General features: G+C 39.1%; 1 protein-coding gene across 6 annotated transcripts in view; it reads right to left on the bottom strand.

Moving 5' to 3' along the window:
- EDA (ectodysplasin A) overlaps positions 1-26,868 on the bottom strand; it is a 435,453-nt gene extending 408,585 nt beyond the window's left edge. For 3 of the 6 annotated variants that reach the window (XM_025466087.3, XM_025466089.3, XM_025466090.3), the window contains exon 1: positions 26,166-26,864. In XM_025466087.3, coding sequence (XP_025321872.1) covers positions 26,166-26,549 — 384 coding nt within the window. In that variant the 5' untranslated portion in view covers positions 26,550-26,864. Of the gene's footprint in view, positions 1-26,165 lie in introns of all 6 variants that reach the window. The other 3 variants (XM_025466086.3, XM_025466088.3, XM_049107433.1) reach the window with 2 other exon arrangements.
- Between the last annotated feature and the right edge of the window lie 968 nt (positions 26,869-27,836).

The following is a 27,836-nucleotide window of genomic DNA, read 5'->3' as shown; positions in this document are numbered from 1 at the left end:
TAAACACCAGTAGATAACTATCAAATCACCTTAATGTCCCAGAAATTGAACTGAAGTCTGGCAGAACAAACTCCGTAACTAAAGGTAGAGAAGAGGCCACACTGAAGAAGGTAAAAAGTAGGGGATCCCTGGGTGGCTCAGCAGTTTAGCGCCTGCCTTTGGCCCAGGGCATGATCCTGGAGTCCCGGGACTAAGTCCCGAGTCAGGCTCCTGGCATAGAGCCTGCTTCTCCCTCAGCCTGTGTCTCTGCCTCTCTCTCTCTATCAGGAACAAGTAAATAAATAAATCTTAAAAAAGGGTAAAAAGTGTGGAAACACATTTCTACATTTAGCAGACAAACAGATAGTGCCCACTGTGATGGGAGGGAGCTGTAATCATGAAAAAGGGAGAAACAGACTAGGACACAGACTAGCACATGGGGAAAATAAACCCCAAGAGCAATTGGCTGGGAAAGTAAGAGGGGTGAATTTTGTGAGTTCTTGCAACCAGCAGGGCTCAGAGCCTGGAGTTTTAAGTCAGGAGGCTTGGCTGTGATAGAGCCTGGAGGGCAATCATACTACTCTTGGAGAGAAAGCAGGCAAATGACCCACAGACATACAGGGTGGAAAAGGTGATCTGAAGAGTGCCTGGGGTACAGAGTAGGGAGGTTATCTACTCATCTCAGTATGTTCCAGCATTCATGGAGAGAAATGGCAGGTGTCATTTCATTACCCCACCCCTCAGCATAAGCACAGGGCCACCTGCAGGAACCAGTGCAGTGCTGACACTTGTTACTTAACTTATGGACATCAAGTCCCTACTCTTCATGCTCTAGTGGAATCGCCCATTCCAGTCACACTTGCCTCAGCCCCAGTGTGGCAGGCCCCCACCCCCAGAATATTGGCGCAAACCTCTTCCCACAACAAGTCTCCTTTTTTTTCTCTTTTTTTTTAAGATTTTATTTATTTATTCATAGACACACAGAGAGAGGCAAAGACACAGGCAGAGGGAGAAGCAGGCTCCATGCAGGGAGCCCAATGTAGGACTCGATCCCAGGTCTCCAGGACCACACCACAGGCTGCAGGCAGCGCCAAACCGCTGCGCCACCAGGGCTGCCCCACAACAAGTCTCCTAATGCAGGAATTTTGTAGAGCCTTGGTTCCAGGGGCACTAGCAATGGGTCTCATTTCAAAAACTGACCACAGCACACCTATTTAAAATGTACCACATTCAGCCCAGGTACTAAACACTGCCCATAACAAGGAAAGAGAGCCTTGAGACAACTGGCCTAAAGGATAAGGCAGCCAGGAAAAAAAGAGCAGAGCACACACAGCACACACAGGACAAACTCTTGGAAGCACCAGGCCCTGTGGAAGAGAGGACACTAAATGGCAGGACAGAACCCATTCTTCATTAGACAAAATAAGAAGACAGAATGATTTATCCCAAATTAAAGAACAGACAAGGCCATGGCAAGAGATCTAAGAAAACAGATATAAGTAACATGCCTGACAGAGAGCTTAAAGTAATGATCATAAGGATACCCACTACACTTGAGAGTGAAACATATGACTGAGACCCTTAATACAGAGATAAGATCCTTAACTTAGGAGAGATCAAGAGCTCAATAAATAAAATTAGAAACATACTTGACAGAATGAAAAGCAGGCTAGAAGAAGCAGAGGAACAAATTAATGATCTAGAAGACAAAGTAACGCAAAGTACTCAAGCTGACCAAAAGAGAAAAAAATAATTCTTTAAAACAAAAACAGAGAATTTAGTGACTCCATCAAATGCAATAGCATTCATATTATAGGAGTCCCAAGAGAAAATAGAGAAAAGGAGACAAATTTATTTCACAAAATAATAGGTGAAAACATTCCTAATATGGGCAAGAAAACTCATATCCAGAACCAAGAGGCACAGAGAATCCCCATCAAAATCAATAAAAGTAGATCCACACCAAGACATACTATAATTAAATTGGCAAAACATAGCAATAAGGCAAAAAATTTTAAAGCAGCAAGACCAAAGACAACAGTAACATACCAGGAAACCCTATAAGGTTAGCAGGGGATTTTTCAGCAGAAACTTTAGAAGCCAGAAGAGAGTGGCATGACATATTAAAAGTATCCAATTAGGGGGAGTCTGGGTGGCTCAATCAATTAAGCAGCTGCCTTTGGCTCAGGTCATGATCCCTGGATCCTAGGATTGAGTTCCACATCAGCTCCTTGCTTAGCAGGGAGTCTGTTTCTCTTCCCTATCCCTGCTCATGTGCTCACTCTCTCTCAAATAAATAAAATCTTAAAAAAATAAAAGTACTGAATGGGAAAAATCTGCAGGGAAGAATATCCAGCAAGGCTAGTATTCAGAATACAAGGAGAGATAAAGTTTCCCAGACAAACAAAAATGAAAGGAGTTCATGACCACTAAACTGGACCTGCAAGAAATATCAAATTTTAAAAACTAAATATTAAAGGGGACTCTGAGTGTCAAGGAGAGACCAAAAGTGACAGTATGAAAATAGGAAACATAAAAGCAGTAAAAAGGATTATTTCTGTAAAAAAAAAAAAAAAAAAAAAAGGAATAAAGGATTTAAGTGTGACAACATACACCTCAATGTGGGGGAAAGAATAGGTTCAAACTCAAACAACCATCAACTTAATATAACTTGCTATATGCATAAAAGTTTATATACAAACCTAATGATAATCGTATACCAAAAACACTAATATGCAAAGAATACAAAGAAAGAAATGCATAAATATCACTAAAGAATATGGGTAAACCATGAAAGAGAAAAAGACCAAAGAAAATCTTCAGAAACAACAAAATAAATAATAAAAATGCCAATAAATACATGTCAATAATTACTTTAAATGTAAATGACCTAAATGTTCCAATCAAAATAAATAGGGTGATTGAATTAATGAAAAAGAAGACACATCTATATGTTGCCAACAAGAGACTAACTTTAGACCTAAAGATACCTGCAGATTGAAAGTATGGGGACAAAGAAATATCTATCACACAAAGGGATGTCAAAAGAAACCCAGGGTCGCAAAATTTATTTCTGACAGTAGATTCTAAAACAGACTGAAAGAAGAATCAAAGAAGGGCACTATATAATAATAAAGGAGACAACCAGACAAGAAGATATGACAATTGTAGGTATTTATGCACCTAACATAGGAACACTCAAATACATAAAACAGTTGATGATAAAAATAAAGAAACTAAATGATAAGAATATAATAAAAATAGGGGACTTGAGCAGCCTGGGTGGCTCAGCAGTTTAGCAACACCTTCAGCACAGGGCGTGATCCTGGAGACCCTGGATCGAATCCCACATCAGGCTCCCTGCATGGAGCCTGCTTCTGCCTCTACCTCTGCCTCTCTGTCTCTCATGAATAAAGAAATAAAATATTAAAAAAAAATAATAGGGGACTTTAACACCTCTCTGACATCAATGAACAGATCATCAACACAGAAAATTAACAAGGAAACAGTGGTTTTGAATGATACACTGGACCAGATGGATTTAACGGATATATTCATAACATTCCATCCTAAAAAAGAAGAATACACATTCTTTTCAAGTGCACATGGAACAGTCTCCAGAATAAATCACGTATTAAGTCACAGAACAACCCTCAACAAATTGAAGAAGATGTATATCTTCTGACCACAATGTTGATACTGGAAACCAAACAAGAAAAATCCTGAAAAGACCACACATAAGGGGATCCCTGGGTGGCGCAGCGGTTTGGCGCCTGCCTTTGGCCCAGGGCGCGATCCTGGAGACCTGGGATCGAGTCCCACGTCGGGCTCCGGTGCGTGGAGCCTGCTTCTCCCTCTGCCTGTGTCTTTGCCTCTCTCTCTGTGTGTGACTATCATAAATAAAAATAAAAAAATTAAAAAAAAGACCACACATAAATGGAGGTTAAATAACATGCTACTAAAAAAATGAATAGGTTAACCAGGAAATAAAACAAGAAGTAAAAAAAGCATATAGAGAGGCGCCTGGGGGGCTCAGCTGGTTAAATGATGGACTCTTGATTTTGGCTCAGGTCATGATCTCAGGGTCATAATATCAAGCCCCATGTTGGGTTCATGTTGGGCATAGAGCCTGCTTAAGATTGTCTTTCTCTCTCCATCTGCCCCTCCCCGCCCAACTCATGAGCGCTTGCTCTCTCTCTCTCTCTCTCTCTCAAAAAAAAAAAAAGGTACATAAAAACAAATGAAAGTGAAAATGCAAGGATCCAAAAATCTTTGGGATGAGCTGACAGCTTTTCCCCTAAAGTCAGAAACAAAAGAAAAATGTCCACTCTCACCACTTTTCTATAACATAGTACTGGAAGTCTTAGTCACAGCCGTAAGACAACAAAAATAAAAGACAAATTGGCAAGAAAGAAGTAAAGCTTTCACTATTTTCAGATGACATGATAATATATACAGAAAACCTAAAACACTCCACCAAAAAAAACCTGCTAGACCTCATAAACGAATTCAGTAAAGTCATAGGATATGAAATCAATGTACAGAAATCTGTTACATTTCTATATGCCAATAATGAGGAAACAAAAAGAGATATTGAGAGATCAATCCCATCTATAATTGCACCATAAACCATAAGATGCCTAGGAATAAATATAATGAAAGAGGTAAAAGACCTGTACTCTGAAAACTATAAAACACTGATGAAAGAAATTGAAAAAGACACAAAGTGGAAAGACATTCCATGTTCATGGACTGGAACAACAAATATTAAAATGTCTATACTGGGATCCCTGGATGGCGCAGCGGTTTGGCGCCTGCCTTTGGCCCAGGGCGTGATCCTGGAGACCCGGGATCGAATCCCATATCGGGCTCCCGGTGCATGGAGCCTGCTTCTCCCTCTGCCTATGTCTCTGCCTCTCTCTCTCTCTCTGTGACTATCATACATAAATAAAAATTTAAAAAAAAATGTCTATACTACCCAAAGCCATCTACACATTCAATGTAATCTGTGTCAAATACCAACAGCATTTTTCACAGAGCTAGAACAAACAATGCTAAACTTTTTATGGAACCACCAAAGACCCTGAATAGCCAAAGCAATTTTGAAAAAGCAAAGCAAAGGTAGAGGTATCCAATTCCAGACTTTGAATTATAACACAAAGCAGTAGTAATCAAAATAGGATAGTACTGGCACAAAAATAGACACATAAATCAATGGAACAGAATAGAAAACCCAGAAATAAACTCACAATTATATGGTCAATTAAACTTTGACAAAGTAGGAGATGATATCCAATGGGAAAAAAATATTCTCATCAAAAAACAGTGCTGAGAGGCAGCCCCGGTGGCACAGCAGTTTGGTGCCACCTTCAGCCCAGGGCATGATCCTGGAGACCCGGGATCGAGTCCCATGTCGGGCTCCCTGCATGGAGCCTGCTTCTCCCTCTGCCTGTGTCTCTGCCTCTCTCTGGATCTCTCGGTCTCTCAAGAATAAATAAAATCTTTAAAAAAAACAGTGCTGGGAAAACTGGACAGCAACATGCAAAAGAATGAAACTGGACCACGTTCTTACACCATACACAAAAATAGATGGATCAATATGGATTAAAGACCTAAACGTGAGAAGTGAAATCATGAAAATCCTAGAAGAAAACAGAGATAGTAACTTCTTTGATGTTGGCCATAGGAACTCCTTTGTAGATATGTCTCCTGAGATAAGAGAAATAAAAGCAAAAATAAACTATTGGGACTACATCAAAATAAAAAGCTCCTGCATAGTGAAGAAAACAAATAGCAAAACTAAAAGGCAACCTGCAGAATGGGAGAAGATACCTGCAAATAACATATCTGGTGAAGAGATAGTATCAAAAATATACAAAGAACTTAATTCAACACCAAAAAACCCAATGATCCAATTAAAAAATGGGCAGAAGACATGAACAAACATCTTTCCAATGAAGACATACAGATGGCCAATAGAGAAATGAAAAACTGTTCATCATTACTTACCATCAGGGTAATGCAAATAAAAACTACAATGAGGTATCACCTCACACCTATTAGAATGGCTAAAATCAACAACACAAGAAACAAGAGGTGTTAGTGAGGATGTAGAGAAATAGGAACACTCATGCACTGTTGGTGGGAATGCAAACTGGTGTAGCCACTCTGGAAAACATTATAGAGGTTCCTCAATAACTTAAAAGTAGAACTACCCTACAATCCAGCAAACACACTACTTGGTATTTAACCAAAGAATAAAAATCCAATAATTCAAAGGGATACATGCATCGCTATATTTATCACACCATTATTTACAATAGCAAATTATGGAAGCATCCCCAAGTGTCCACCGATTGATGAATGGATAAAGGAGAAGTGATATGTTTCTGTAAATATGTTTATAATGGAATATATGTATATAACTGTATATGTATATATATATGTATATATAAAGTATGTATATAGTACATATGTAATGGAACCTTATTCAGCCACAAAGAAGAATGAAATCTTGCCATCCGCAATGACACAAGTCAGTCAAAGAAAGACAAATACCTTATGATTTCACTCATATGTGGAATTTAAGAACCAAAACAAACAAGAAGAAACTGAGAGTTACCAGGGGATGATGGTGGGGGGAATGGGTTAAATAGGTGATGGGGATTAAGGAGTACACTGTAGTGCATAGTAGCAATGAGCACTGGGTATTATATGAATTTGTGAAACCATTATATTGTACACCGGAAACTAATATAACATTGTATGTTACCTAACTGGAATTAAAATAAAAATTTTAAAAGCCCAAACCAAATAAAATACAAAGATTAAAGAGAACCTCAAAATCAGTAAGTCAAAAAAACAAATATAAAAATTTCAGCTGATTTCCCAACAGAAATAATGGAGAGCTTTCATCATTGATATATCTTCAAAATTTTGAAAGAAAAATAACTAAGCTATAATTCTATATCCAGTAAAAAATGTACTTCAAAAATAAAGGTGAGGGGAGCTTGGGTGGCTCACTAAGTTGAGTGTCTGACTCTTGATTACGGATCTCAGGATCATGAGATCAAGTCCCACATCAGGCTCTGTTCTCAGTGTGGAGTCCGTTTCTCTCTCTCTCCCCTCTGCCTCTGCCCACTCCCCCTACCCCCCCACTCACGTACTCACTCTCTAAAAATAAATAAATCTTTAAAAATAAATAAAACTTTAAAAATAAATAAATTTTAAAGTGAATCACATTCACTTTAAATGTGAAATGACAAAAGTGAAAATACAAAAAAAAAAACGTATTTTCAGACAAACAGAAACTGAAAAAAATTATCAGCAGCAGATATACACTAAAGTGAATGTTAAAGAGTGTTATTAGAGTAGAAGGAAATTATCCCAAACTGAAACTTGGGAAGAAAGGAAGAAATGATGAATAAAGGGTAAAAATAGAATACAAATAATATGATGGCATATTTAGATCCAAATATAGAATTAATTTAAAACTGATTAAATGTGCCAATTGCATAGACTAAATTTAAAAAGAAAACTATGTCTTTGTATGAGAGATATATTTAAAACATATAGAAAGGTTAAAACTTTAAAAGATGGAAGATTATATCATGCAAAAGGTGTCCAAATAAAGTAGCAATATTAACATCAAACCATATAGACATTAAGGTAAAAAGCATTACTATAAAGAGGGCTATTTCGGGATCCCTGGGTGGCGCAGCGGTTTGGTGCCTGCCTTTGGCCCAGGGCGCGATCCTGGAGACCCGGGATCGAATCCCACGTCGGGCTCCCGGTGCATAGAGCCTGCTTCTCCCTCTACCTATGTCTCTGCCTCTCTCTCTCTCTCTGTGACTATCATAAAAAAAAAAAAAAAAAAAAAGAGGGCTATTTCATAATAAATGGTTGCATTCAAAGGGATGATATAACAGTTCTAAATTTTATTCACCTAATAACATAATCTCAAAATATGTGAATCAAAAATTATCAGAACTAAAAAAAGAGAGGGATAAATACATGGTTATCATGAGAGATTTTTCCCACAAATATCTCAGCAACTGATAGAAGAGTAAACAAAATCAGAGAGGGCAAAAATTATTTGAAGAATACAATTTCACCTGTTTGGTAAATAAATAGCACTACACTATAGGATATATATTCTTTCAAGTACACAGAGCATTTATAAAAACTGACTACATGCTGGGCCATAAAGTCACCATTAATAACAAATACTTTAAATCATATAGAGATATTCAATATCCACAGTGGAATTAAGCTAAAAATAACAAAAAGATAACTAGAAAATTATGTTTGAAAATTAATGCATACACTTAAAATGACTAAAGAAGAAGCCATGATGAAAAATAGAAAATATTCTTTGTATTGAATAAAATCATACCATATTAAAATTTATGTGACCTGCAAGAAGGAAATTTGTACTCTAAAATGCACATTTTATGGGCAGCCCCGGTGGCTCAGCGGTTTAGCGCCGCCTTCAGCCCACGGCATGATCCTGAAGACCAGGGATTGAGCCCCGCGTGGGGCTCCCTGCATGGAGCCTGCTTCTCCCTCTGCCTGTGGCTCTGCCTCTCTCCCTATCCTCTGTGTTTCTCATGAATAAATAAATAAAATATTTTTTAAATGCACATTTTAAAAAGAAGAACGGGGATGCCTGGGTGGCTCAGTCAGTTAAATGTCTGCATTCAATTCAGATCATGATCCCAGGTTTCTGGGATCGAGTCCCACATGGAGATCCTTGTCCAGTGGGGACCGTGCTTCTCCCTCTGCCTGCCAATTCCCCTGCTTGTGCTTGTACACTCTCTCCCTCTGACAAATAAATAAAAATCTCTTAAAAAATAAAGAAGAAAAAGAATGATTGGGGCACCTGGGTAGGTCAGCCAATTAAGCAAGTGCCTTCAGCTCAGGTCATGATCTCAGCTCAGGATCCTTGGATCCAGCCTCACATTGGGGGAGGGGGGCGGGGAAAAAAAAAATCACTGCTCATCAGGGATTCTGCTTCTTCTCCCCCTGCCCTTCCCCTCTGCTTGTGTATGCTCTTTCACTCAAATACTGAAATCATTATTTTCTTTTTAATTTAAAAAATTTTTTAAAGATTTTATTTCTCAACTATATATCTTTTTAAGCAAAATAAAGCCAAAAAAATAGAAATTCAAAAATTTAAAAGATAACAGAAATTAATGAAATAGAAAACAAACAATCCATAGTGTAGATCAACTAATAAAATTGATAAATCTCTGGTAAGACTAACCAAAAGAGTGCACACTAATAATATTGAAATGAAAAGGGGACCAAACTACAGATCATACAGATTAGAAGCCAATAATTTAAACACACTATACTACATAAACTGTTAACAAATGTAACAAGTAGGGTGAATCTCAAGGGCATTCTACTGAGAAAAAAGTGCAATCTCAAAATATTACATACTATACGATTCCATTTATGTACTATTTTCAAAATGACAAAATTGTAGATATGGAGAAAAGATTCATTGCTAGGGGTTCGAAACGATGGGGAGAAGATAGGTGAATATAAGGGGTAGCACAAGGGATAGTTTTGTGGTGATAAAATAGTTCTGTATGTTGATGGCAATGGTGGTTACAAAAGTTTTCATGTCATAAAATGATAGAAGCATACACATACTTTATAACTATGTAAATTACCTGGGTTTTAAATTGTCCCACTTCAGGCTCCCTGCATGGAGCCTGCTTCTCCCTCTGCCTGTGTCTCTGACTCTCTCTCTCTCTCTCATGAATAAATAAATAAAATACTTTTAAAAAGAACTACCCTATGATCCAGCAACTGTATTACTAGGTGTTTACCCAAAGAATAAAAAAATACTAATTCAAAGGGATACATGCACCGGAACATTTATAATAGCATTATCAACAATAGCCAAATTAAGGAAGAGTCTGGATGTCCATTGACTGATGAATGGACAAAGAAGAGATGGTATAATATACAATGGAATAGGGATCCCTGGGTGGCGCAGCAGTTTGGCACCTGCCTTTGGCCCAGGGCACGATCCTGGAGACCCGGGATCGAATCCCACATTGGGCTCCCGGTGCATGGAGCCTGCTTCTCCCTCTGCCTGTGTCTCTGCCTCTCTCTCTCTCACTGTGTGCCTATCATAAATAAAAATAAAAAAAAAAAATATACAATGGAATATTACTCAGCCATAAATTTAAAAAGAATGAAATTTTGCCATTTACAATGATGTCCATAAAGCTAGAATATTATGCTAAGAGAAATAAGTCAGAGAAAGACAAATATCATATGATTTCACTCATCTGTGGAATTAAAAAACAAAAAAAAATGAACATAGGAAGTGGAAAAAGGAAAACCAAGAAACAGACCCTTAACTATGGAGAATAATGGTTACTAGAAGGGAGATGGGTGAGATGATGGGTTAAATAGGTGAGTGGATTAAGGAATGCACTTGTGATGAGCACCTGGTGTATGAAGGGGCCAATCACTAAATCCTACACCTGAAACTAATATGCAGTAATAACCATACGAGAAAATATTTCATACACATTAAGATAGTTATTTTATTTTTTTAGGATAGTTATTTTTAAAAAATAGAAAATAACAAGTGTTGGTGAGAATGTAGAGAAATTTGAACTCTTGTGGATTGCTGAAAATAATGTAAAATGGTACTGTCACTGTGGAAAACAGTTTGGCAGTTCTTAAAACAATTAAGATAAGATCCAGCCAATTCCACACAAAAGAATTAAAAAGCAGAGACTGCAAAAGAAACTTGTAGACCAATATTCAAAGCATTCAAAGCAAAACATTATGCATATTAGCCAAAAATTACAAACAACCCACGTGTCCATCACAAATGAATTGATAAACAAAATATGGTATATATACACACAGAAATATTATTCAGCCATAGAGTAAAATTCTGATAAATGTGACATCAATGAATCCTGAAAACCTTATGCTAAGTAAAATAAGACATAAAATAACTATTGAAAACAAAGAAATAAATATTGTATGATTTGACTCATATGGGGTACCTAGAATATGCAAATTAGAAGAGGGGGAAAAAAAAGTAGAATAGAGGTTCCCAGGGACTGGGAGAAGGGGAATAGGGAGTTATTGTTTAATGTGTACAGAGTCTCTGTTTGGAAGGATGAAAGAGTTCTGAAAATTGTGGTGATGGATACACAATGTTGTGAATGTACTTCATGTACATGTACAGTTAAAAATGGCTATAATGGGGGATGCCTGGGTGGCTCAGCAGTTGAGCATCTGCTTTCAGCTCTGGGCCTGATCCCAGGATCCGTGATTGAGTCTCACATCGGGCGCCTTGCAGGGAGCCTGCTTCTCCCTCTGCCTGTATCTCTGCCTCTCTCTCTCTCTCTCTCTCTCTCTCTCTCATGAATAAATACATAAAATCTTTTTTAAAAATGGCTTAATGGTAAACTTTATGTTACATATATTTTACCACCATTAAACAGATAGGATATCATGAAACTCTTCATGTGACTAAACTTAAAATTTTACTGAAGTAAACAAATTCTTAGGACATAAAACTTATTTAAACTGACATAAGTAAAAGCAAAATCTGAAAATCTTATAGCTATTAAGTTATCAAATCTAGAGTTTAAAATCTCTCCTTTCCCCCCAAAATTCCAGGCCCTGGTGTTTCACCAATTCTACCAAACATTGAAGGGAGAAATATTACTAATATTATATAAACTCTTATAGACAAAAAATTTTTTAAAAAACACTTTCAGTAATTTTATAAGAACATTGTAACCTTATCCAAACCTTGTATGAAAGGAAAATTACATGCTAATCTCAGTCATGTATATAGATACAAAGACCCTCAATGGGGCAGCCCTGGTGGCTCAGCAGTTTAGCGCCGCCCTCAGCCCAGGGCCTGATCCTGGAGACCCGGTAGCGAGTCTCACATCGGGTTCCTTGCATGGAGCTTGCTTCTCCCTCTGCCTGTGCCTCTGCCTCTCTCTGTCTCTCATGAATAAATAAATAAAATAAATATGGTCCCAGGTTGGTTTTCCTGTGAAGCAGACGACTGGAAGACATAAATTACTATGCAGGACTTTTATTTTTTTTTTAATTTTTAAAGATTTTTATTTATTTATTCATTCATAGAGACACAGAGAGAGAGGCGGAGGCACAGGCAGAGGGAGAAGCAGGCTCCGTGCAGGGAGCCTGACGTGGGACTCGATCCCAGGTCTGTGGGATCAGGCCCTGGGCTGAAGGCGGCGCTAAACCGCTGAGCCACCCGGGCTGCCCTATGCAGGACTTTTATTTCCTAATTTTGGGGAGGTTCAACATATGTGCAAGAGAACAGAAAAAAGCAATCCCCAAAGGCCCTAGGCAAACTCATAGGGAGCTCTGGAGCTGGTATGGTCCTTCAAAGTTTTCTGGATTTAGCTGGGAGGGGCAAGCCTTTATACTTCCTAATTGTCAGTCGCTGGATGTGGGATGCCCTGAAAGGTGGCATCTCTGTGGATTTGAAGACTCAATATTATAAAAATATGTTCCCCCTAAACCGATTTTTAGATTAATGCAATCAAAATTAAAATGTCAGGAGGGTTTTTTCCCTTAATTTTATTTTATTGTAGTAAAAATAATAATATGAGATCTACCCTCTTGTTTTTGTTTTTTTTATTTTTATGATAGTCACAGAGAGAGAGAGAGAGAGAGAGAAAGAGAGAGAGAGGCAGAGACATAGGCAGAGGGAGAGGGAGAAGCAGGCTCCATGCACCAGGAGCCCGATGTGGGACTCGATCCCGGGTCTCCAGGATCGCGGCCTGGGCCAAAGGCAGGCGCCAAACCGCTGCGCCACCCAGGGATCCCGAGATCTACCCTCTTAATGAAATGTTAAGCATACCAAACATTGTTGATTATAGGTACAGTGTTGTACAGATGATCTCTAGAACATCTTTTGCTTAAATGAAACTTAATGCCCATTGGTTAGTAACTCCACATTTACCACCACTACCAAGCCCCAGCCCTAGACAGGCATCATTCTACTCCTTGATTCTATGATTCTATTTTCTTAAGCCTCATATAAGTGGAATCATGCAGTATTTGTCTTTATGTGACTGGCTTATTTCACTCAAGGTTCATCCATGTTGTCACATATTGCAGATTTTCCCTCTTTGTAAAGGCTGAATTGTATTCTATCATATACATATGTACATACATACATACACACACACATTTTCTTTCTCTACTTATGTATTGATGGATAGATTGTTCCCACATCTTGGCTATTGTAAATAATGCTGCAATGAACATGGTAGTACAAACATCTCTTCAAGATCCTGATTTCAATTCTTCCAGATAAAAACCCAGAATTTGGATCATGTAGTAGTTCTATTTTTAAGAAACTTCCATTCTGTTTTCTATAGTGGCCGCTCCACTTTACATGCTCACCAACATCATACAAAGGTTCTGATTTTTCCCTATATTCTTTTTTTTTAATGTATGATAGTCACACAGAGAGAGAGAGAGAGGCAGAGACACAGGCAGAGGGAGAAGCAGGCTCCATGCACCAGGAACCCGACGTGGGATTCAATCCCAGGTCTCCAGGATTGTGCCCTGGGCCAAAGGCAGGCGCCAAACCGCTGCGCCACCCAGGGATCCCCCCTATATTCTTTTTGATAATCATGGTTATTATCTGGTGGTGTGAGGTAATACCTCATTGTGGTTTTGATTTGCATTTCCCAGATAATTATTGATATTGAACATTTTTCATGTATGTATTGGAGAAATGTCTATTCAAGTCCTTAGCCCATTTTTTTCTGAATTTTTCCACTTATTACTTCAGTTATGTAATTTTTAAATTTTTTATTTAAATTCAATTAATTAACCTAATATATTATTGGTTTCAGAGGTAGAGGTCAGTGCTTCATCAATCTTATATAATACCACCCAATGCTCATTACATCACATGCCCTCCTTAATTCCTCCACCCTCTCCCCTCCAGGGACTCTTAGTTTCCTATGATCAAGTCTCTTATGGTTCATCTCCCTTCTGATCTCTTATTTTTTCCTCTCTACCCCTATGATCTTGTTTTGTTTCTTAAATTGCACATATGAAAAAAAATTGCACATATGAGTAAAATCATATAATTATCTTTCTCTGACTTATTTCACTTAGCATAATATCCTCTAGTTCCAACCACATCATTGGAAATGCAAGATTTCATTTTTGATGGTTGTGCAGTATTCCACTGTGTGTTGTGTACCACACCTTCTTTATCCATTCATCTGTTAATGGACATCTGGCCTCTTTCCATAGTTTGGCTATTGTAGACACTGTCACTATAAACATTGGGCTGCAGGTGCTCCTTCAGATCACTACATTTGTATCTTTGGGGTAAATACCCAGTAGTGCTATTGCTAGGTTGTAGAGTAGCTCTATTTTTAACTTTGTGAGGAACCTCCATACTGTTTTCCAGAGTGCTATTGTAACTGTGGTTATTTTCTTTATTCCTTTTCAGATAGTTCATTTTTAGTTATAGAAATGCAACTGAGGGGATCCCTGGGTGGCTCAGCAGTTTAGTTCCTGCCTTTGGCCCAGGGCGCGATCCTGGAAACCTGGGATCGAATCCCACATCGGGCTCCTGGTGCATGGAGCCTGCTTCTCCCTCTGCCTATGTCTCTGCCTCTCTCTCTCTCTCTGTGTGACTATCATAAATAAATAAAAATTAAAAAAAAAAAAAGAAATGCAACTGATTTTTGTATGTTGATTTGGTAACCTGCAACTTTACTGAATTTGTTTATTCATGACATCTGCAAACAAGGACAATATTACTTCTTCCTAATTGAATGGCTTTTTTCTGGCCTAATTGCTCTAGCTAGGATTCCTAGTACTATGTTGAACAGAAATGGTGAGAGTGAACATCCTTGCCTCGTTCCAGATCTAAAAGGAAAAGGTTTTAGTTTTTCACCATTGAGTATGATGTTAAGTGTGGGCTTTTCATATATTAATTATGCTAAGGTATTTTACTTCTATTTCTATTTTGTTGAGTTTTTACAATAAAATTGTGTTGAATTTTGTCAAATGATTTTATGCATCTATTGAGATGTAATTTGCATCTTTTATTCTATTAATGTATCACATTAATTGATTTTTATATGTTGAATCATCCCCACATCCCAGGAATAAATCCCATTTGGCCATGGTGTACGATCCTTTTAATGTGCTGTTGGATTCAGTTTGCTAGTATTTTGCTGAAGATTTTTGCATCTCATATTCATCAGGGATATTGGCCTGTAGTTTTCTTTCCTTTTGTTGTCTTTGCCTTGCTTCAGTATCAGGGTAATGCTAATCTCATAAAATAATTTTGGAAGTATCCTCCTCTTCAATTTTTTGGAGGAGTTTGAGAAAATCTGGTATTATGTATTCTTTAAATATTTGGTAGAATTCACTAGTGGAGCCATCTGGTCCTGGTCTTTTCTTTGTTATGACCTTTTTGATTACTGATTCAATCTCCATACTAGTTACAGGTTATGTTCAAACTTTCTAATTCATGATTTAGTCTTGGTAGGTTCTATTCTAGAAATTTATCATTTCTTCCAGATTACCAGTTTGTTGACATATAATTGTTCATAGTAGTCTCTTATGATCCTTTTTTATTTCTGTGCCATCAGTTGTAATGTCTCCTTTCATTTCTGATTTTGAGTCATCTTTTTTCTTGCATTTAGTCCAGCTAGGGGTTGTCACTTTTATCTTTTTGAAAAAACTCTTTTTTCTATCTTCTATTTTATTTCTGCTCTAATCTTTATTTCCTTCTTTCTTTTAATTTTGGATTTTGTTCTTTTTCTAACTCCTTAAAGGTATGGTCATCTTTTTGAGATTTCTTTTTCAGTGTAGGCATGTATTGCTATTAACTTCCCTCTTAGTACTACTTTTGCTGCATCCTATAAGTTTAGGTAGGTTGTGTTTTTGTTTTTGTTTTTCGTGAGGTATTTTCGAATTTCTTATTTCTTCTTAGACCCAATGGTTGTTTATGTGTTGTTTAATTTCCACGTATTTGTCAATATTCCAGTTTTTTTTTCTGCTACTGATTTCTAGTTTCATTCTAATCTGTTCATAAAAGATACATGGTATGATTTCAATCTTCTTAAATTTGTTAAGGCTTGTTTTGTGACCTAACAGGTTATCTTTTCTGGTGAAAGATATGTGTGCCTTTGAAGAATGTATATTATACTGCTATTGGGTAGAATGTTCTGCATGTTTGTTAGGTCCAATTGATCTATACTATTGTTGAAGTCCTCTGTTTCCTTATTGTTCTTCTGTCTAGATGTTCTACCCATTATTGAAACTGAAGCATTGATGTTTCCTACTATTTTTGTATTGCTGTCTATTCCACCCTTTGGTTCTGTCAATGTTTATGTTATATATTTAGGTTTTCTGATGTTGGTGCATATATAACTATTATATCATCCTACTGAATGGACTATTTTATCATTATATAAATATCAATATATAAATATATGTCCTTCCTTGTCTCTTCTGATAGTTTTTGACTTAAAGTTTTTCTTTTTATGTAATTATAGCCAATTCTGCTCTGTTTATCATTTGCATGAACTTTTTCTATTCTTTAAGTTTTTATTTAAATTCCAGGTAGTTAATATACAGTGCAATACTACTTTAAGGTATACAATATAGTGATTCAACAATTTCATACATCACCCAGTGCTCATCACAAGTGCATTCCTTAATCCTCATCACCTATTTAACCCACCCACACCCACCTCCCTTCTGGTAACCATCAGTTTGTTATCTATAATTAAGAGTTTGTTTCTTGGTTTACTTTTTTTTTTTCCTTTGTTTCATTTCTTAAATTCCACATATGAGTGAAATCATTTGCAATGACAAGGATGGAGGTAAAAAGTATTACACTAAGTGAAGAAAGTCAGAAAAAGACAAATACCATATGATTTTTATATTTTATTGAGTCTATCTGTGTCTTTGAATCTAAAGCGAGTTTTTGTAGAAAACATGACTGGGTCTTGGTTTTATCCTTTTGGCCACTATATAACTTTGATTGGAGGAGTTTTGTATATTTATGTTTGAAATAATTATTGATAGGGAAGAGTTTACCATTGCCATTTTGTCAGTTTTCTGTTAGTCTTGAGAATCTTTTGTCTTTATTTCCTCTCTTGCTGTCTTCCTTTGTATTTTGTTTTTGTGTTGATATCTTTTAATTTCTAAGTCTATTTTAAGCTGATAACTTAAGTTCAATTGCATATAAAAACTCTTATTTTCGGGGATCCCTGGGTGGCTCAGTGGTTTAGCGCCTGCCTTTGGTCCAGGGCGTGATCCTGGAATCCCGGGATCAAGTCCCACATCAGGCTCCCTGAATGGGGCCTCCTCCCTCTGCCTGTGTCTCTGCCTCTCTCTCTCTCTGTGTGTGTCTCTCATGAATAAATAATTTAAAAATCTTTTAAAAACTCTTATTTTCCATACACAATTATTTTTGTCACATTTTACATCCATAGTTTTTTCATAGTGTATTTTTTAACAGTTATTTTTAATATTTTTGCCATTTAACCTTTACCCTAGAAATAAAAGTGACTTATCTTCTACCATTACCATAATACAGTATTCTATAGGTGTCTATATATTCAGTTTTACCAATAAGTTTCATACTTTCTTATGCTATCACATAGCTCTTTAGTATCCTTTCATTTCAAAGCAATACATTTCCCGAAGCATTTAAGTCAGGTCTAGTGATGATGACTTTCCTCAGCTTTTAATCTTTCTATGAATGTCTGAATCTCTTCTTATTTTTAAGAATGGTTTTGACAGGTATTGTCTTCTTGGTTGGCAGTTTTTTTCCCTTCAGCACTTTGAATATATTATCCCACTTCCTTCTGGCCTGAAAGATTTCTGCTTAAATGTTACTGACAGTTTTAGTGGGGAGTTCCCTTGTATATGATAAATAGGTTTTCTTTTGATGATGCTTCCAAAATTATATTATTGATTTTTTACAATTTGAGTATAATGTGTCTTGGTGTGGGCTTCTCTGGGTTTATTTATTTAGTAATCTCTGGGCTTCTTGAATTTTGTTGTTCATTTCCTTCCCCAGATTTGGAAAGTTTTCAGCCATTATGTCTTTGAATAAACTTTCTGGTCTTTTCTCTCTCTCTTCTCCTTCTGGGACTCCCCAATATCTATAATGATCTGCTTGATGGTATACCAGAAGTCCCTTAAGCTTTCTCACTATTTTTCTTTTTCTTTTTCCACTGACTGAATTATTTCCAAAGACCAATTTTAGTCCACTGATCCTTCTGCTCTACCTAATCTGCTGCTGAATCCTGCTCATGATTTCTTCAGTTTTACTACTGGGTTCTTTAGCTCCATGATTTTTATTTGGTTCTATTTTCAGTCTCTTTTGTTAGAATTCTCTATTTATGCACTGTTCTCTTGATCTTGGTGAGCATCTTTATAAGTCATTTTTAATTTTCTGTCAAATCTCAGATCTGTTTCTTTAGGGTATCTGGACATATAATGTATTCCTTTGTGTGGAACATCTTTGCTGATTTTTCATTTTCATTTGACTGTGTTGGTGTCTATACATTACACACAAAAAAGCACCTCTTCCAAGCTCCATGGATTGGTCTTGTATATAAGACCTTCACCAATCAGCAATTCTGGGGGCTTCTATCAATTCTCTCCCTCCCTAAAGATAAGCAAATGACTGTGGCTTTTTTCTATGTACTCTGTGTAGAGTAGAGTGGCTATGCATTTACCAATCCAAACTGCCATCTCCATTCTCCTCCAGAGAGAATGGACTATGCCTGACCCATCAGAGATCCAAGACTGGCAATACAGATGCCAGTTCTTTGCGCAGCCCTGGAGAAGTTGTGGCACTGAATCCACAGATCAATTCTTCCATCTCCAGGAATAAGCTCAAAGCTGAAATGTTTCATCTACCCACTCTGTGATGAGCAGGGTGAGAGGATCTATGGCATCTATCAGTCCTAGCCATCATTTCTGTTCTCCCCTGAAACTAAACTGTGTCAAATCCATCCACTTCTAGACTGACAAGTCAGATGCCAGTGCTTTGGGCAGCCCTGGAGCACCAGATGCACAGATAAACGTTTCTTCCCCAAGGAAATAATGACAGCTGGGATTTTTTTGTTCTTGCTCTGTGCTCAGCAGGAGGGATGATCTAGGATATCTACCAGCCCAAGACACTGTTTCTGTTTTCTCCTAGGCAGGCCTCTCAGAGTTTCAAGACTGGCAAAACAGAAGTAGGTCCTCTGAAAACTTGGGAGTGCTAGACATGTGAACCAACCCCTTGCCCCCTCTGGAAGAAGTTGGATGCTAGAAGGTCTCTTATCATATGGTGCTGAGCCGGTGATAGGGTGTCCCAAATCTCCCTGCTAGCATCAGTGAGTCTGGTTTCATGTTCACCCCAGTTATAGAATTCTTTGAATTAGTCCCTTAATTTCTCACAAAGGGAATTTTTCCTTGAATCATTGCTAAATGAGTGTGTTGGGGGGAAAGGAGGAGGGTTCAGGACTTCCTAATCTATCCTGCTGACATCACTCCCTTTAAAATTATTCTTTTTGTGAAATATGACGAGCTGGTTCTAAAATACATAGAGAAATGCCAAGGGCCAAGAACATCCAAGATACTTTTAAAGAAGAGAAACAAGGTGGAAGGACTTGCTTTACCAGATATCAAGAGCTTATTAAAAAGTCCAGTAATTAAGGCTATGGTATTGTTACAATGACAAATAGACTAATAGAACAGAACAAACAGTTCAGAAACAATCTCACACATATGCAGACAATTTATGACAAAGGTGACACTAAAGAAGTGAAGAAAAAAGACATTCCTTATAATAAATGGCCTGGATCAGTTGAGTGTCTATACATAGAAGATAAAGCTTGGCCCCTAATATCTCACCATACACATAAATCAATTCTAGATGGACTGTAGATCTAAATGTGAATGCCAAAAACATAAAGCTTCTAGAAGAAAGCATGGAAGAATATCTACATGATCTCAAGATAGGAAAATACTTCTTAAATGAAACATAAAAAAACACTAGTCATAAAGGAAAATACTGAAAAACTAGATACATTAAAATTTAAAAGGTCTGTTCCTCAAAGAATACTAAAAAGAGATTTGGGAAGGGTTTACAACATAAAAAGTACAAAAAATGGTTCATAGCCAGAGTATATAAAGAATTCCTACAAACCTATAGGAGAAAGACAATAACTCAATTTTTTTAAATGAGCAAAATACTTGTATAGGTACTTCATAGAAGAAGCTATCCAAATAAATAAACATGTGTAAAAGTACAACTTCATTAGTCTTCTGAGAAATGTCAATTAAAATTACAATGAGATAGTATTACAAGCCCACCCACTAGATTTGCTATAATTTAAAAGAATGATAATAACAAGTATTAACAAGAATGTGGAACAACTTGAATTCTCATATACTGCTGGTAGAATGTAAATTGGTATAATCACTTAGAAAAACTATCATTATCAATAAATTTGAAACTATGCATTCCCTACAACCCAAAAATTCTAATCCTAGGTATATACCCAACAGAAATTCAAATACAGGGACACCTGGGTGGCTTTGCAGTTGAATGTCCGCCTTCGACTCAGGGTGTGATCCCGGAGTTCTAGGATAGAGTCTCACATCAGGCTCTCTGCATGGAGCCTGCTTCTCCCTCTGCCTATGTCTCTGCCCCTCTCTCTCTCTCTCTCTCTCTCTCTGTCTCTCATGAATAAATAAAATCTTTAAAAAAATTCAAATACATATAAGCAAAAGATATGCATAATATTCATAGCATTATTTATTATAACCCAAACAAGAAACAATCCAAATAGTCATTATCAATAAAATGAATAAACTGTAGTATATTCAAACAAGGGAATAATATACAAAAATAAAAATAAAACACTATAGCTTCATGCAACATGATGGATATCACAAACACAGTGTTGAGAAAAACAACCAGACCCCCTACAAAATATACACTAATTTATATCAGTTTCAAAATAGGTAGAACTAACCTATGATGTTAAAAGTCAAGATAATTATTAACTTTGGAGGGAGAAGGTACAGTGATAAGAATGGAGCATAATGTGGGGATTATGAGATGCTAGTTCTATTTCCTTCTTTAAATTCTAAAAAATATTGTATTTATTCATTTGAGACAGAGAGATACAGAGAAAGAGTGCGCATGAGCAGGGGGAGAGGCAGAGGGAGAGGGAGAAGCAGACTCCCCACTGAACCTGGAGCCTGACATGGGACTCCATCCCAGGACTTGGAGATCATGACCTGAGCCACCCAGGCACCTGGCTAGTTCTACTTCTTGACCTGGGTTCTGGTAACATTAGTGTGTTCACTGTGTAATAATTCATCAAATTGCACAATTAAGATTTGTCACCAAAAAAAAAAAAAGATTTGTCACCTCTTCTGTATGTATGCAATACTTCAATAGAAAAGTGAGGGGGGGGGATCCCTGGGTGGCGCAGCGGCTTGGCGCCTGCCTTTGGCCCAGGGCGTGATCCTGGAGACCCGGGATCGAATCCCACATCGGGCTCCCGGTGCATGGAGCCTGCTTCTCCCTCTGCCTGTGTCTCTGCCTCTCTCTCTCTCTGTAACTATCATGAATAAATAAAAATTTAAAAAAAAAAAAAAAAAGAAAAGTGAGGGGGGAGGATGAACAACTAAGTACAACAGATATAAAGTCGGTCCTCTATGAGGGCCACCCTAACAAGCAAGGCAAACGGTTTTCTTGGTAATGTTCTTGGGTATTTAATGGCTTCTCTATTATAAAGAGATCTTCCCTGTAAGGTATTTACAGATAAATTATAGATTATTTTTTCACAAAATCTGAGAACGAGATGAGACTTAGATACAAAATAAAACAAAACATCAAATTATGTATTACAGAAAGCTTTTTTACATCATTTTAAAGGTAATGTGGTTAGGGCTCCTCTCTATTTCACTTTCTAATAACTCTAGAAACCAGTGAAACGTTGCTAGTGGAACAATTTACTCACCTAAGCATAGCTGACACAGGCTTAGCAAGACTTAAGGAAAGCAGGCTTGTATTTAAGTCCCTTACTATAACTAGCATTGAATTAGTACTGTGGAACAAGACAAAAAAAAAAAGAAGGCAGATTTCTGAGGAGTTCTATATAAAGACACAAGAGTTATTAAACGAAAAACAGCAATAATAACTATAGAATGATCCCAAGACAGGATATGGTGGGTGCGTTGCAGGAGTAGAATTAGTGAGAGAGAAAATGCGATAGGTATAATGGAGCCAGTCGATCAAAAGCCTTCAATGTCAAACTGAAAACACTAGATTTAAACCCTATAGAAGGCTGTTTCATCTGGATCCCATTCCTCTAAAAAAAAAATTATTGATTTAATGACTCCTAGTCATTTTCTTGATCAACCAGCCTTAACAAGCAATGTAAAATCAGTATATACTAATGTTCTATCTATAGTTTAAACCAAGAGATGTTTTGTGAAAAAAAAGTTGATTTCTAGGTCATCACCTCAAATAATTAGGAACATTTTCCAAATATCCCCAACAGTCTCAAATAAATTCTCATTAATCTACCCATTTCTATTTTCCTAAACTCTTCCTAAATCTTAGAATTCCAATTTAGATTATCTCTTAGGCAATCATTTGAATGAGATACTACCTTTACTTGCCTCTCTTCCAAAAGAATCTTTTAAGCATTAAAAGATATCTAATACCTAACATAGTGTCGGGCTGAGTCAGGCTATTTATTGAGCTAAATTGTTAAATTATACTAATATATTAACCTTATTCATCTCTCTCATGGTTTTGTAGACTTTGATCATATCCTTCCTTTAACCTCTCTCTCTCTCCAGACAGGGGAAAAAAACTAGAAAATCTCTCTATACTTTTGATCAATTTAATTGGGTTTCTAAGGGCTTTTATCAGCTGTTAGGTTTTTCTTGAGGAGCAGCAACCAGAATTTTCTATATGATTATGGATGCAAATCTACTCTTGGTCTTTTACGTGGAAAAGATAAGGGTTTTGTTTTGTCATTATTTTCAACATCCATCCTGCTGATGTCTACCATATTATTGGCTTTGAGGACCATAAACACAACTGGGCTAATTTCTTTATAGAATGATCAACAGTGACTTTTATTTTTTACTTTAACAATCAAATTGTGTACTGTCCAAATCAGAAGTTGATGATCTTCGTATCATCTCTAACGAGTTGCCAGATTAATCTACAGGTACTCCTTGGCTACTCCAGCTGAAGGAGACAGTTATGATTCCAAAAGATCTGAGGTGACCCTCTCACTTTTTATCATTAACAACGTCCCTACTGGGGAGGCTTTTCTAACAATTCCCCTGGAGAACTTTGCTGATCTTTCTGCTATGTATCCTGACTGCCCTAATTTCTTTCTGTACCTTGTTTTAAATGTTTTTAAATTGAGGGATACAAGTGACACTCTTCAGTGATCTCTAGATCCCTTTCTTGAGTTGTAACTGAGCCCATCATCTCATAAACACGGATAGGTTTGTATAGCCTTATATAATGAACTGACTCTGCTTTGCCCACTTGGTCTCATGAGATCTTTCTGCAATTTATTCTCACCAGTTTGTCTTTATTCCTTGCAAACAAACTGGTGAGAAACCTGAATATTCTGCCCACTGAAGGGTGTATATTTTTATCTTTCTTCCTCTCCATCTAAGAGTTGCTGTAACTGCAGCTGTTTGTGTTGAAAAACTAAAATATAAAAATATGACCTACGTGGCCAAATCCCACAAGGCTGTTTACTTCCTTGTTTATGAATCAGAATCTGTCAGCACAACTTCGAATCTTGACTGTCAGCAGATACTGCAATTAAATGTCCCTGCAAAGCCAGCAGAGGGTGCACCAGGGCACTAGAAATTTTACCCAAGATCTAGCCATATCAATTTAAGTCTAATAGCCAAACTTTTGGGGGTGGGGAGAGTGGGTATAGTAAAACTAATATTCTCAAGAGAAACATAATTTGAATCTGGGCTAAAATTCCTTGAAAGTGTACTTCAATTCTCCTGAAAGTAACAGTGAGGAAGAGTAAAGATACATGTTAAACTTAGTCTGGCCAAAATACAGGTAGAATAAAAGAAATTGACGCAAACCTGAGCCCTGTACATTGTAAGAATTGTACTACGGAGCTCCATCCCACTTTCTCCCAAAAGTTCCAGGAGTTGCCTGCTATAGGGGAACAAATGAACTTTCTTGAACTGGGAGTCAAGAGGCCAACTTCCTATCTACCCTTGACCATAGCTGTAAATGACCTTGGATAAATCATTCCCCTCCCTCAGGACCTATGTGCTATCCAAGGAGATCAAACAAAATGGACTCATATGGCCCCTTACAATTGTAAAAGTGTCTGACTCCAATTGATGCCAGCAAATCTAAAGAGCCAGTTTGCTTGTCGTGACTGCTCAAAAAAGATTAAAACAGAAGTAAAGGACAGAAAATGAGGAGCTGTATGTAAATCTAGACAGAACTATTTGAAGTGCCATGCAAACAATAGGCAACTAAATGCCACTGTAGACCAGTGAGAGCCCCATACCACCACAGAAGAGTGCAGCTGTCCTGCTATAATCCTTAGTCTATAAACATAGGTCTGTCCATCCTAAATACTGAAAAGGGTTGGCTACCATTTGACTAAGGAAGTTCAATTACTTCATCTTTTCACAGAATATCAATGTTCAGCTGTTAAGTATTTCTACTGGGCACTGTGGGGGTGGGGGTGGATAGATAAAGGGAGCCAGAATCCTAGTTAATTATCATTTAGCTACAGTGTTTAAAGTTTCAAGTATGAGAAGCATGTCTACTGATTCTCTTCTTTGATAAGCTGTTATATAAGTATGTTGGAGTGTGCTAGCAAGACATTTTTAGGCTCAGGGTAATTTTACAATGCACAATGTAGAATATATGTCAGTCCCAACATTACAGTTTCGTCATGAATGTGATGCCAGCTTTGGATGGGTAGTCAAAGAGCAGAAATGATGTTTACAGAGTATGACAATGACTCTGAATGTGGTAGTAAATATAGAAATCCGGGGTCCCTCATTTCAAGAAACTTATTGGCACAACTTGCCCTCTTCCCCAAAAGGAACAAATTCACTATTATTCTCTAACCACCTCAAAAAGATTCTCTTACACTTGCCTCTTTTAAATTTCACGACAAAATAGGGCAGTTAAGAGAATACGTATTTTAAGTGCACTAAAGTTAGTTGAATAAAGAGCTGAAAAAGTGGAAGACAATCACCAAAGCTAATAGTTTGCCAACTATAAAGACTGCAAAACAAAACAAAAACTGCTCTTGAAAGATTACTCTTGAGTAATTCATTATACCATCAGTGGATTCTTTTTCTGGAACTAGCAGTAGTGAAGAGACTTCACACTTACCCTATTCACACCCCCACCCCCAAGAGTCAGAACCGGCATGCAAAGGGTGAGTTTTATTTTCATAGATTTTTTAAATTGCTGTTCAAAAGTTGTCTAGCAAGACGGCATACTTCTACCAGAATTCCACCGGGGCGCTGATCCTCACTAGAACACTGAGGACAATCAGTCTCAAATTGCAGGTAAGTGTGACCAAGCCCACGTTGTGGTCAGCGTACAAGGACCCGCGCTAAATATACGATTAAAAGTTGTTTCAACTGTGGAGCAGTTACTACAGCCGTTTACCGCTCCAACTCCAAAGGAGAGCCTGCTTGTGCTGGCATCAGCTCTGGACACGAAAAAACAAGCACCGCGGGCAGAGAATCTCACCAGGAGTAGAAGGGCTAAGCTGCTGCCGTTAGTCCTCCGGAGGGGCAGCGTCCGCACCTCCGCGGCCGGGAGAGCCGCCAACTTTCCCCAAGGCAGCTGGTAGCCGGGGGCGGCGGGCGCCTGCCAGGGTTCCCAAGTCCAGGGGTCCTGAGAGAGTCTGGGGGAACTAGACCAGGACCGAGGGCAACCTGCCCCGGGGCAACCTCTCCCCGGCTCGCCTGCCTCCTCCCCGGTCCGGCCCTGCAACTTGGCTGGAGGTGGCAGAGTCCTCCCCAGGGCCCTGTGGGGGAGGGCTCCCGCCCTGCCCACAAGGGAAGGGGGCCTCCGCCGCCGCCACCGCCACCGCCCCTACTAGGTGACTCACCTGGTGCCCGTCCCGGGAGTGTGGGGGGAGTGCGGTTTCTTCTGCTTCCAGCGGCTGCTGCTGAGGTGATGGCTGCCCGGAGTCGCGAGTGATGGGACCGTCAGGGTCGAGGCCACCGGGGCTGTTCAGGGTGCCAGGGGTGCCGGGGCCAAGGCGGGACTCGGCTCCCCGTTCCCGCCGCAACTCGGAGCGCAACTCTAGGTAGCAGCACAACGTCAGCAGGTGGAGGGCCAGCGAGAGGCCAAAGAAACCCAGGAAGAGTCGGCAGCTGTTCCCTTCACCCGCCTGGGCAGGGGCCCCGCGACAGCCGCAGCCCTGGCTCCCCCGCTCCCGCGGCGCTGCTGTGGGCAGAGGTTCCCGGCGCTCTACCTCTGGGTAGCCCATGGCCTCCGGAGACACCCACTCTCTGAGGCCCTGGAGCCGCCGCGTCTGCCTCAGCCGTTCAGGACCCCTGACAGGCAGCTACTGCCCTGCCATCGGTTAGGGGCTGCAGGGACCCGTTCCAAAGCAACGGAGGCTGGGCGGAACGGAGCAGGGAGCTGCCGCATGTGCAGCTCCACTCTGAGGGGTGGGAAAGGGAGGAGGAGGCACGGGGGAGAGGGGCGGCTCGGCCTGAGGGGAGAATGAAGGAGGTGGCCCAAGCCGACCCCGCCCCATCCCCCGGGCGGCTGCCCGAACGCCCAACCACCGGCCGGCCAGCCCTTGGCGCTCCGCCCCCTGCCATTCCACCCTGGGCCTCCAGCCACTGGGCGGGGCCTGGGGGCGTGGGGGTTCGCCTCTGCCTGACTGCCCCACCCAGTTCTTCCCGCTTGCGCCTGTTCCAGTTGGTGACCGCCGCTGTCGTTCATGCCTGGACTCCGCCCCAATTTAACCCCCTACCGTCCAAACCGGCAGGAGGAGGGAAGAAGGGGGAGGCCGAGAATTTGGGAACCTTGGAAAGAAAGTGGAGCAAAGAAAAGGAGGCAGAACCTAGAATTAATAGAAATGTTTGCAATTAACTGCAGTTGTTAATAACATCATCCAGCACTTATCTGTTGCTTTCAATCTTCAAAGCGTTTAACAGACGTTAAACTAATTAAAACAGTTCTTGGTTTGGAATGAAACCATGCCTGCAGTGTTTGCAATCCTGTGGCGCGCCAAAGGAAAAAGGAAACCCAGGAGCCTGGGAGCCAAAGGGAGTGAGATTGGGGTGGAAATGAGGCAGCCCCACTCCTGGAGTGAGTCTCGAGCCTCAATCTAAGTGGCCGAAAAGTGCAGGTAAGCCAGGTGGAGCTGAGGTGATGTTGCCCCATGCAGGTTCAAACAGTCTCCTGAGATTTCTTGATCTATTAATTAATTCAACAAATATGTGTGGGTCCCTTTACAATGCAGAAAGTGCTGTATGAGATAATCCACAGCCAGAGGAGTTTCTCGCCTGCCTCTGCAACCAGTTTTCAGCAGAGAATATGTGCCTTCAATGAATAAATGGGGATATTGAGGGCCAGGTGAGGTGCATTTTTACAAGGGTGGTCCACAGAACCGGCCAGGCAATATTGGCATCTCTGTTTGTAGGCAACTGTTCTGGCCTCTCCACCTCTCCCCTCCCCTCCTCTCCCTGGAGTAGTCCCTGGGGGAAGTTCAACAAGTCAGCCAACTGTTCCAGATGTACACTGCTGCAACTGCAGCATCTTC

Source organism: Canis lupus, chromosome X (genome assembly GCF_003254725.2).
Source record: "Canis lupus dingo isolate Sandy chromosome X, ASM325472v2, whole genome shotgun sequence".
In the NCBI taxonomy this organism is placed as follows: domain Eukaryota; kingdom Metazoa; phylum Chordata; class Mammalia; order Carnivora; family Canidae; genus Canis; species Canis lupus.
The sequence above is the reverse complement of the archived record's forward strand: the minus strand, read 5'-3'. Positions and strand labels throughout refer to the sequence as shown.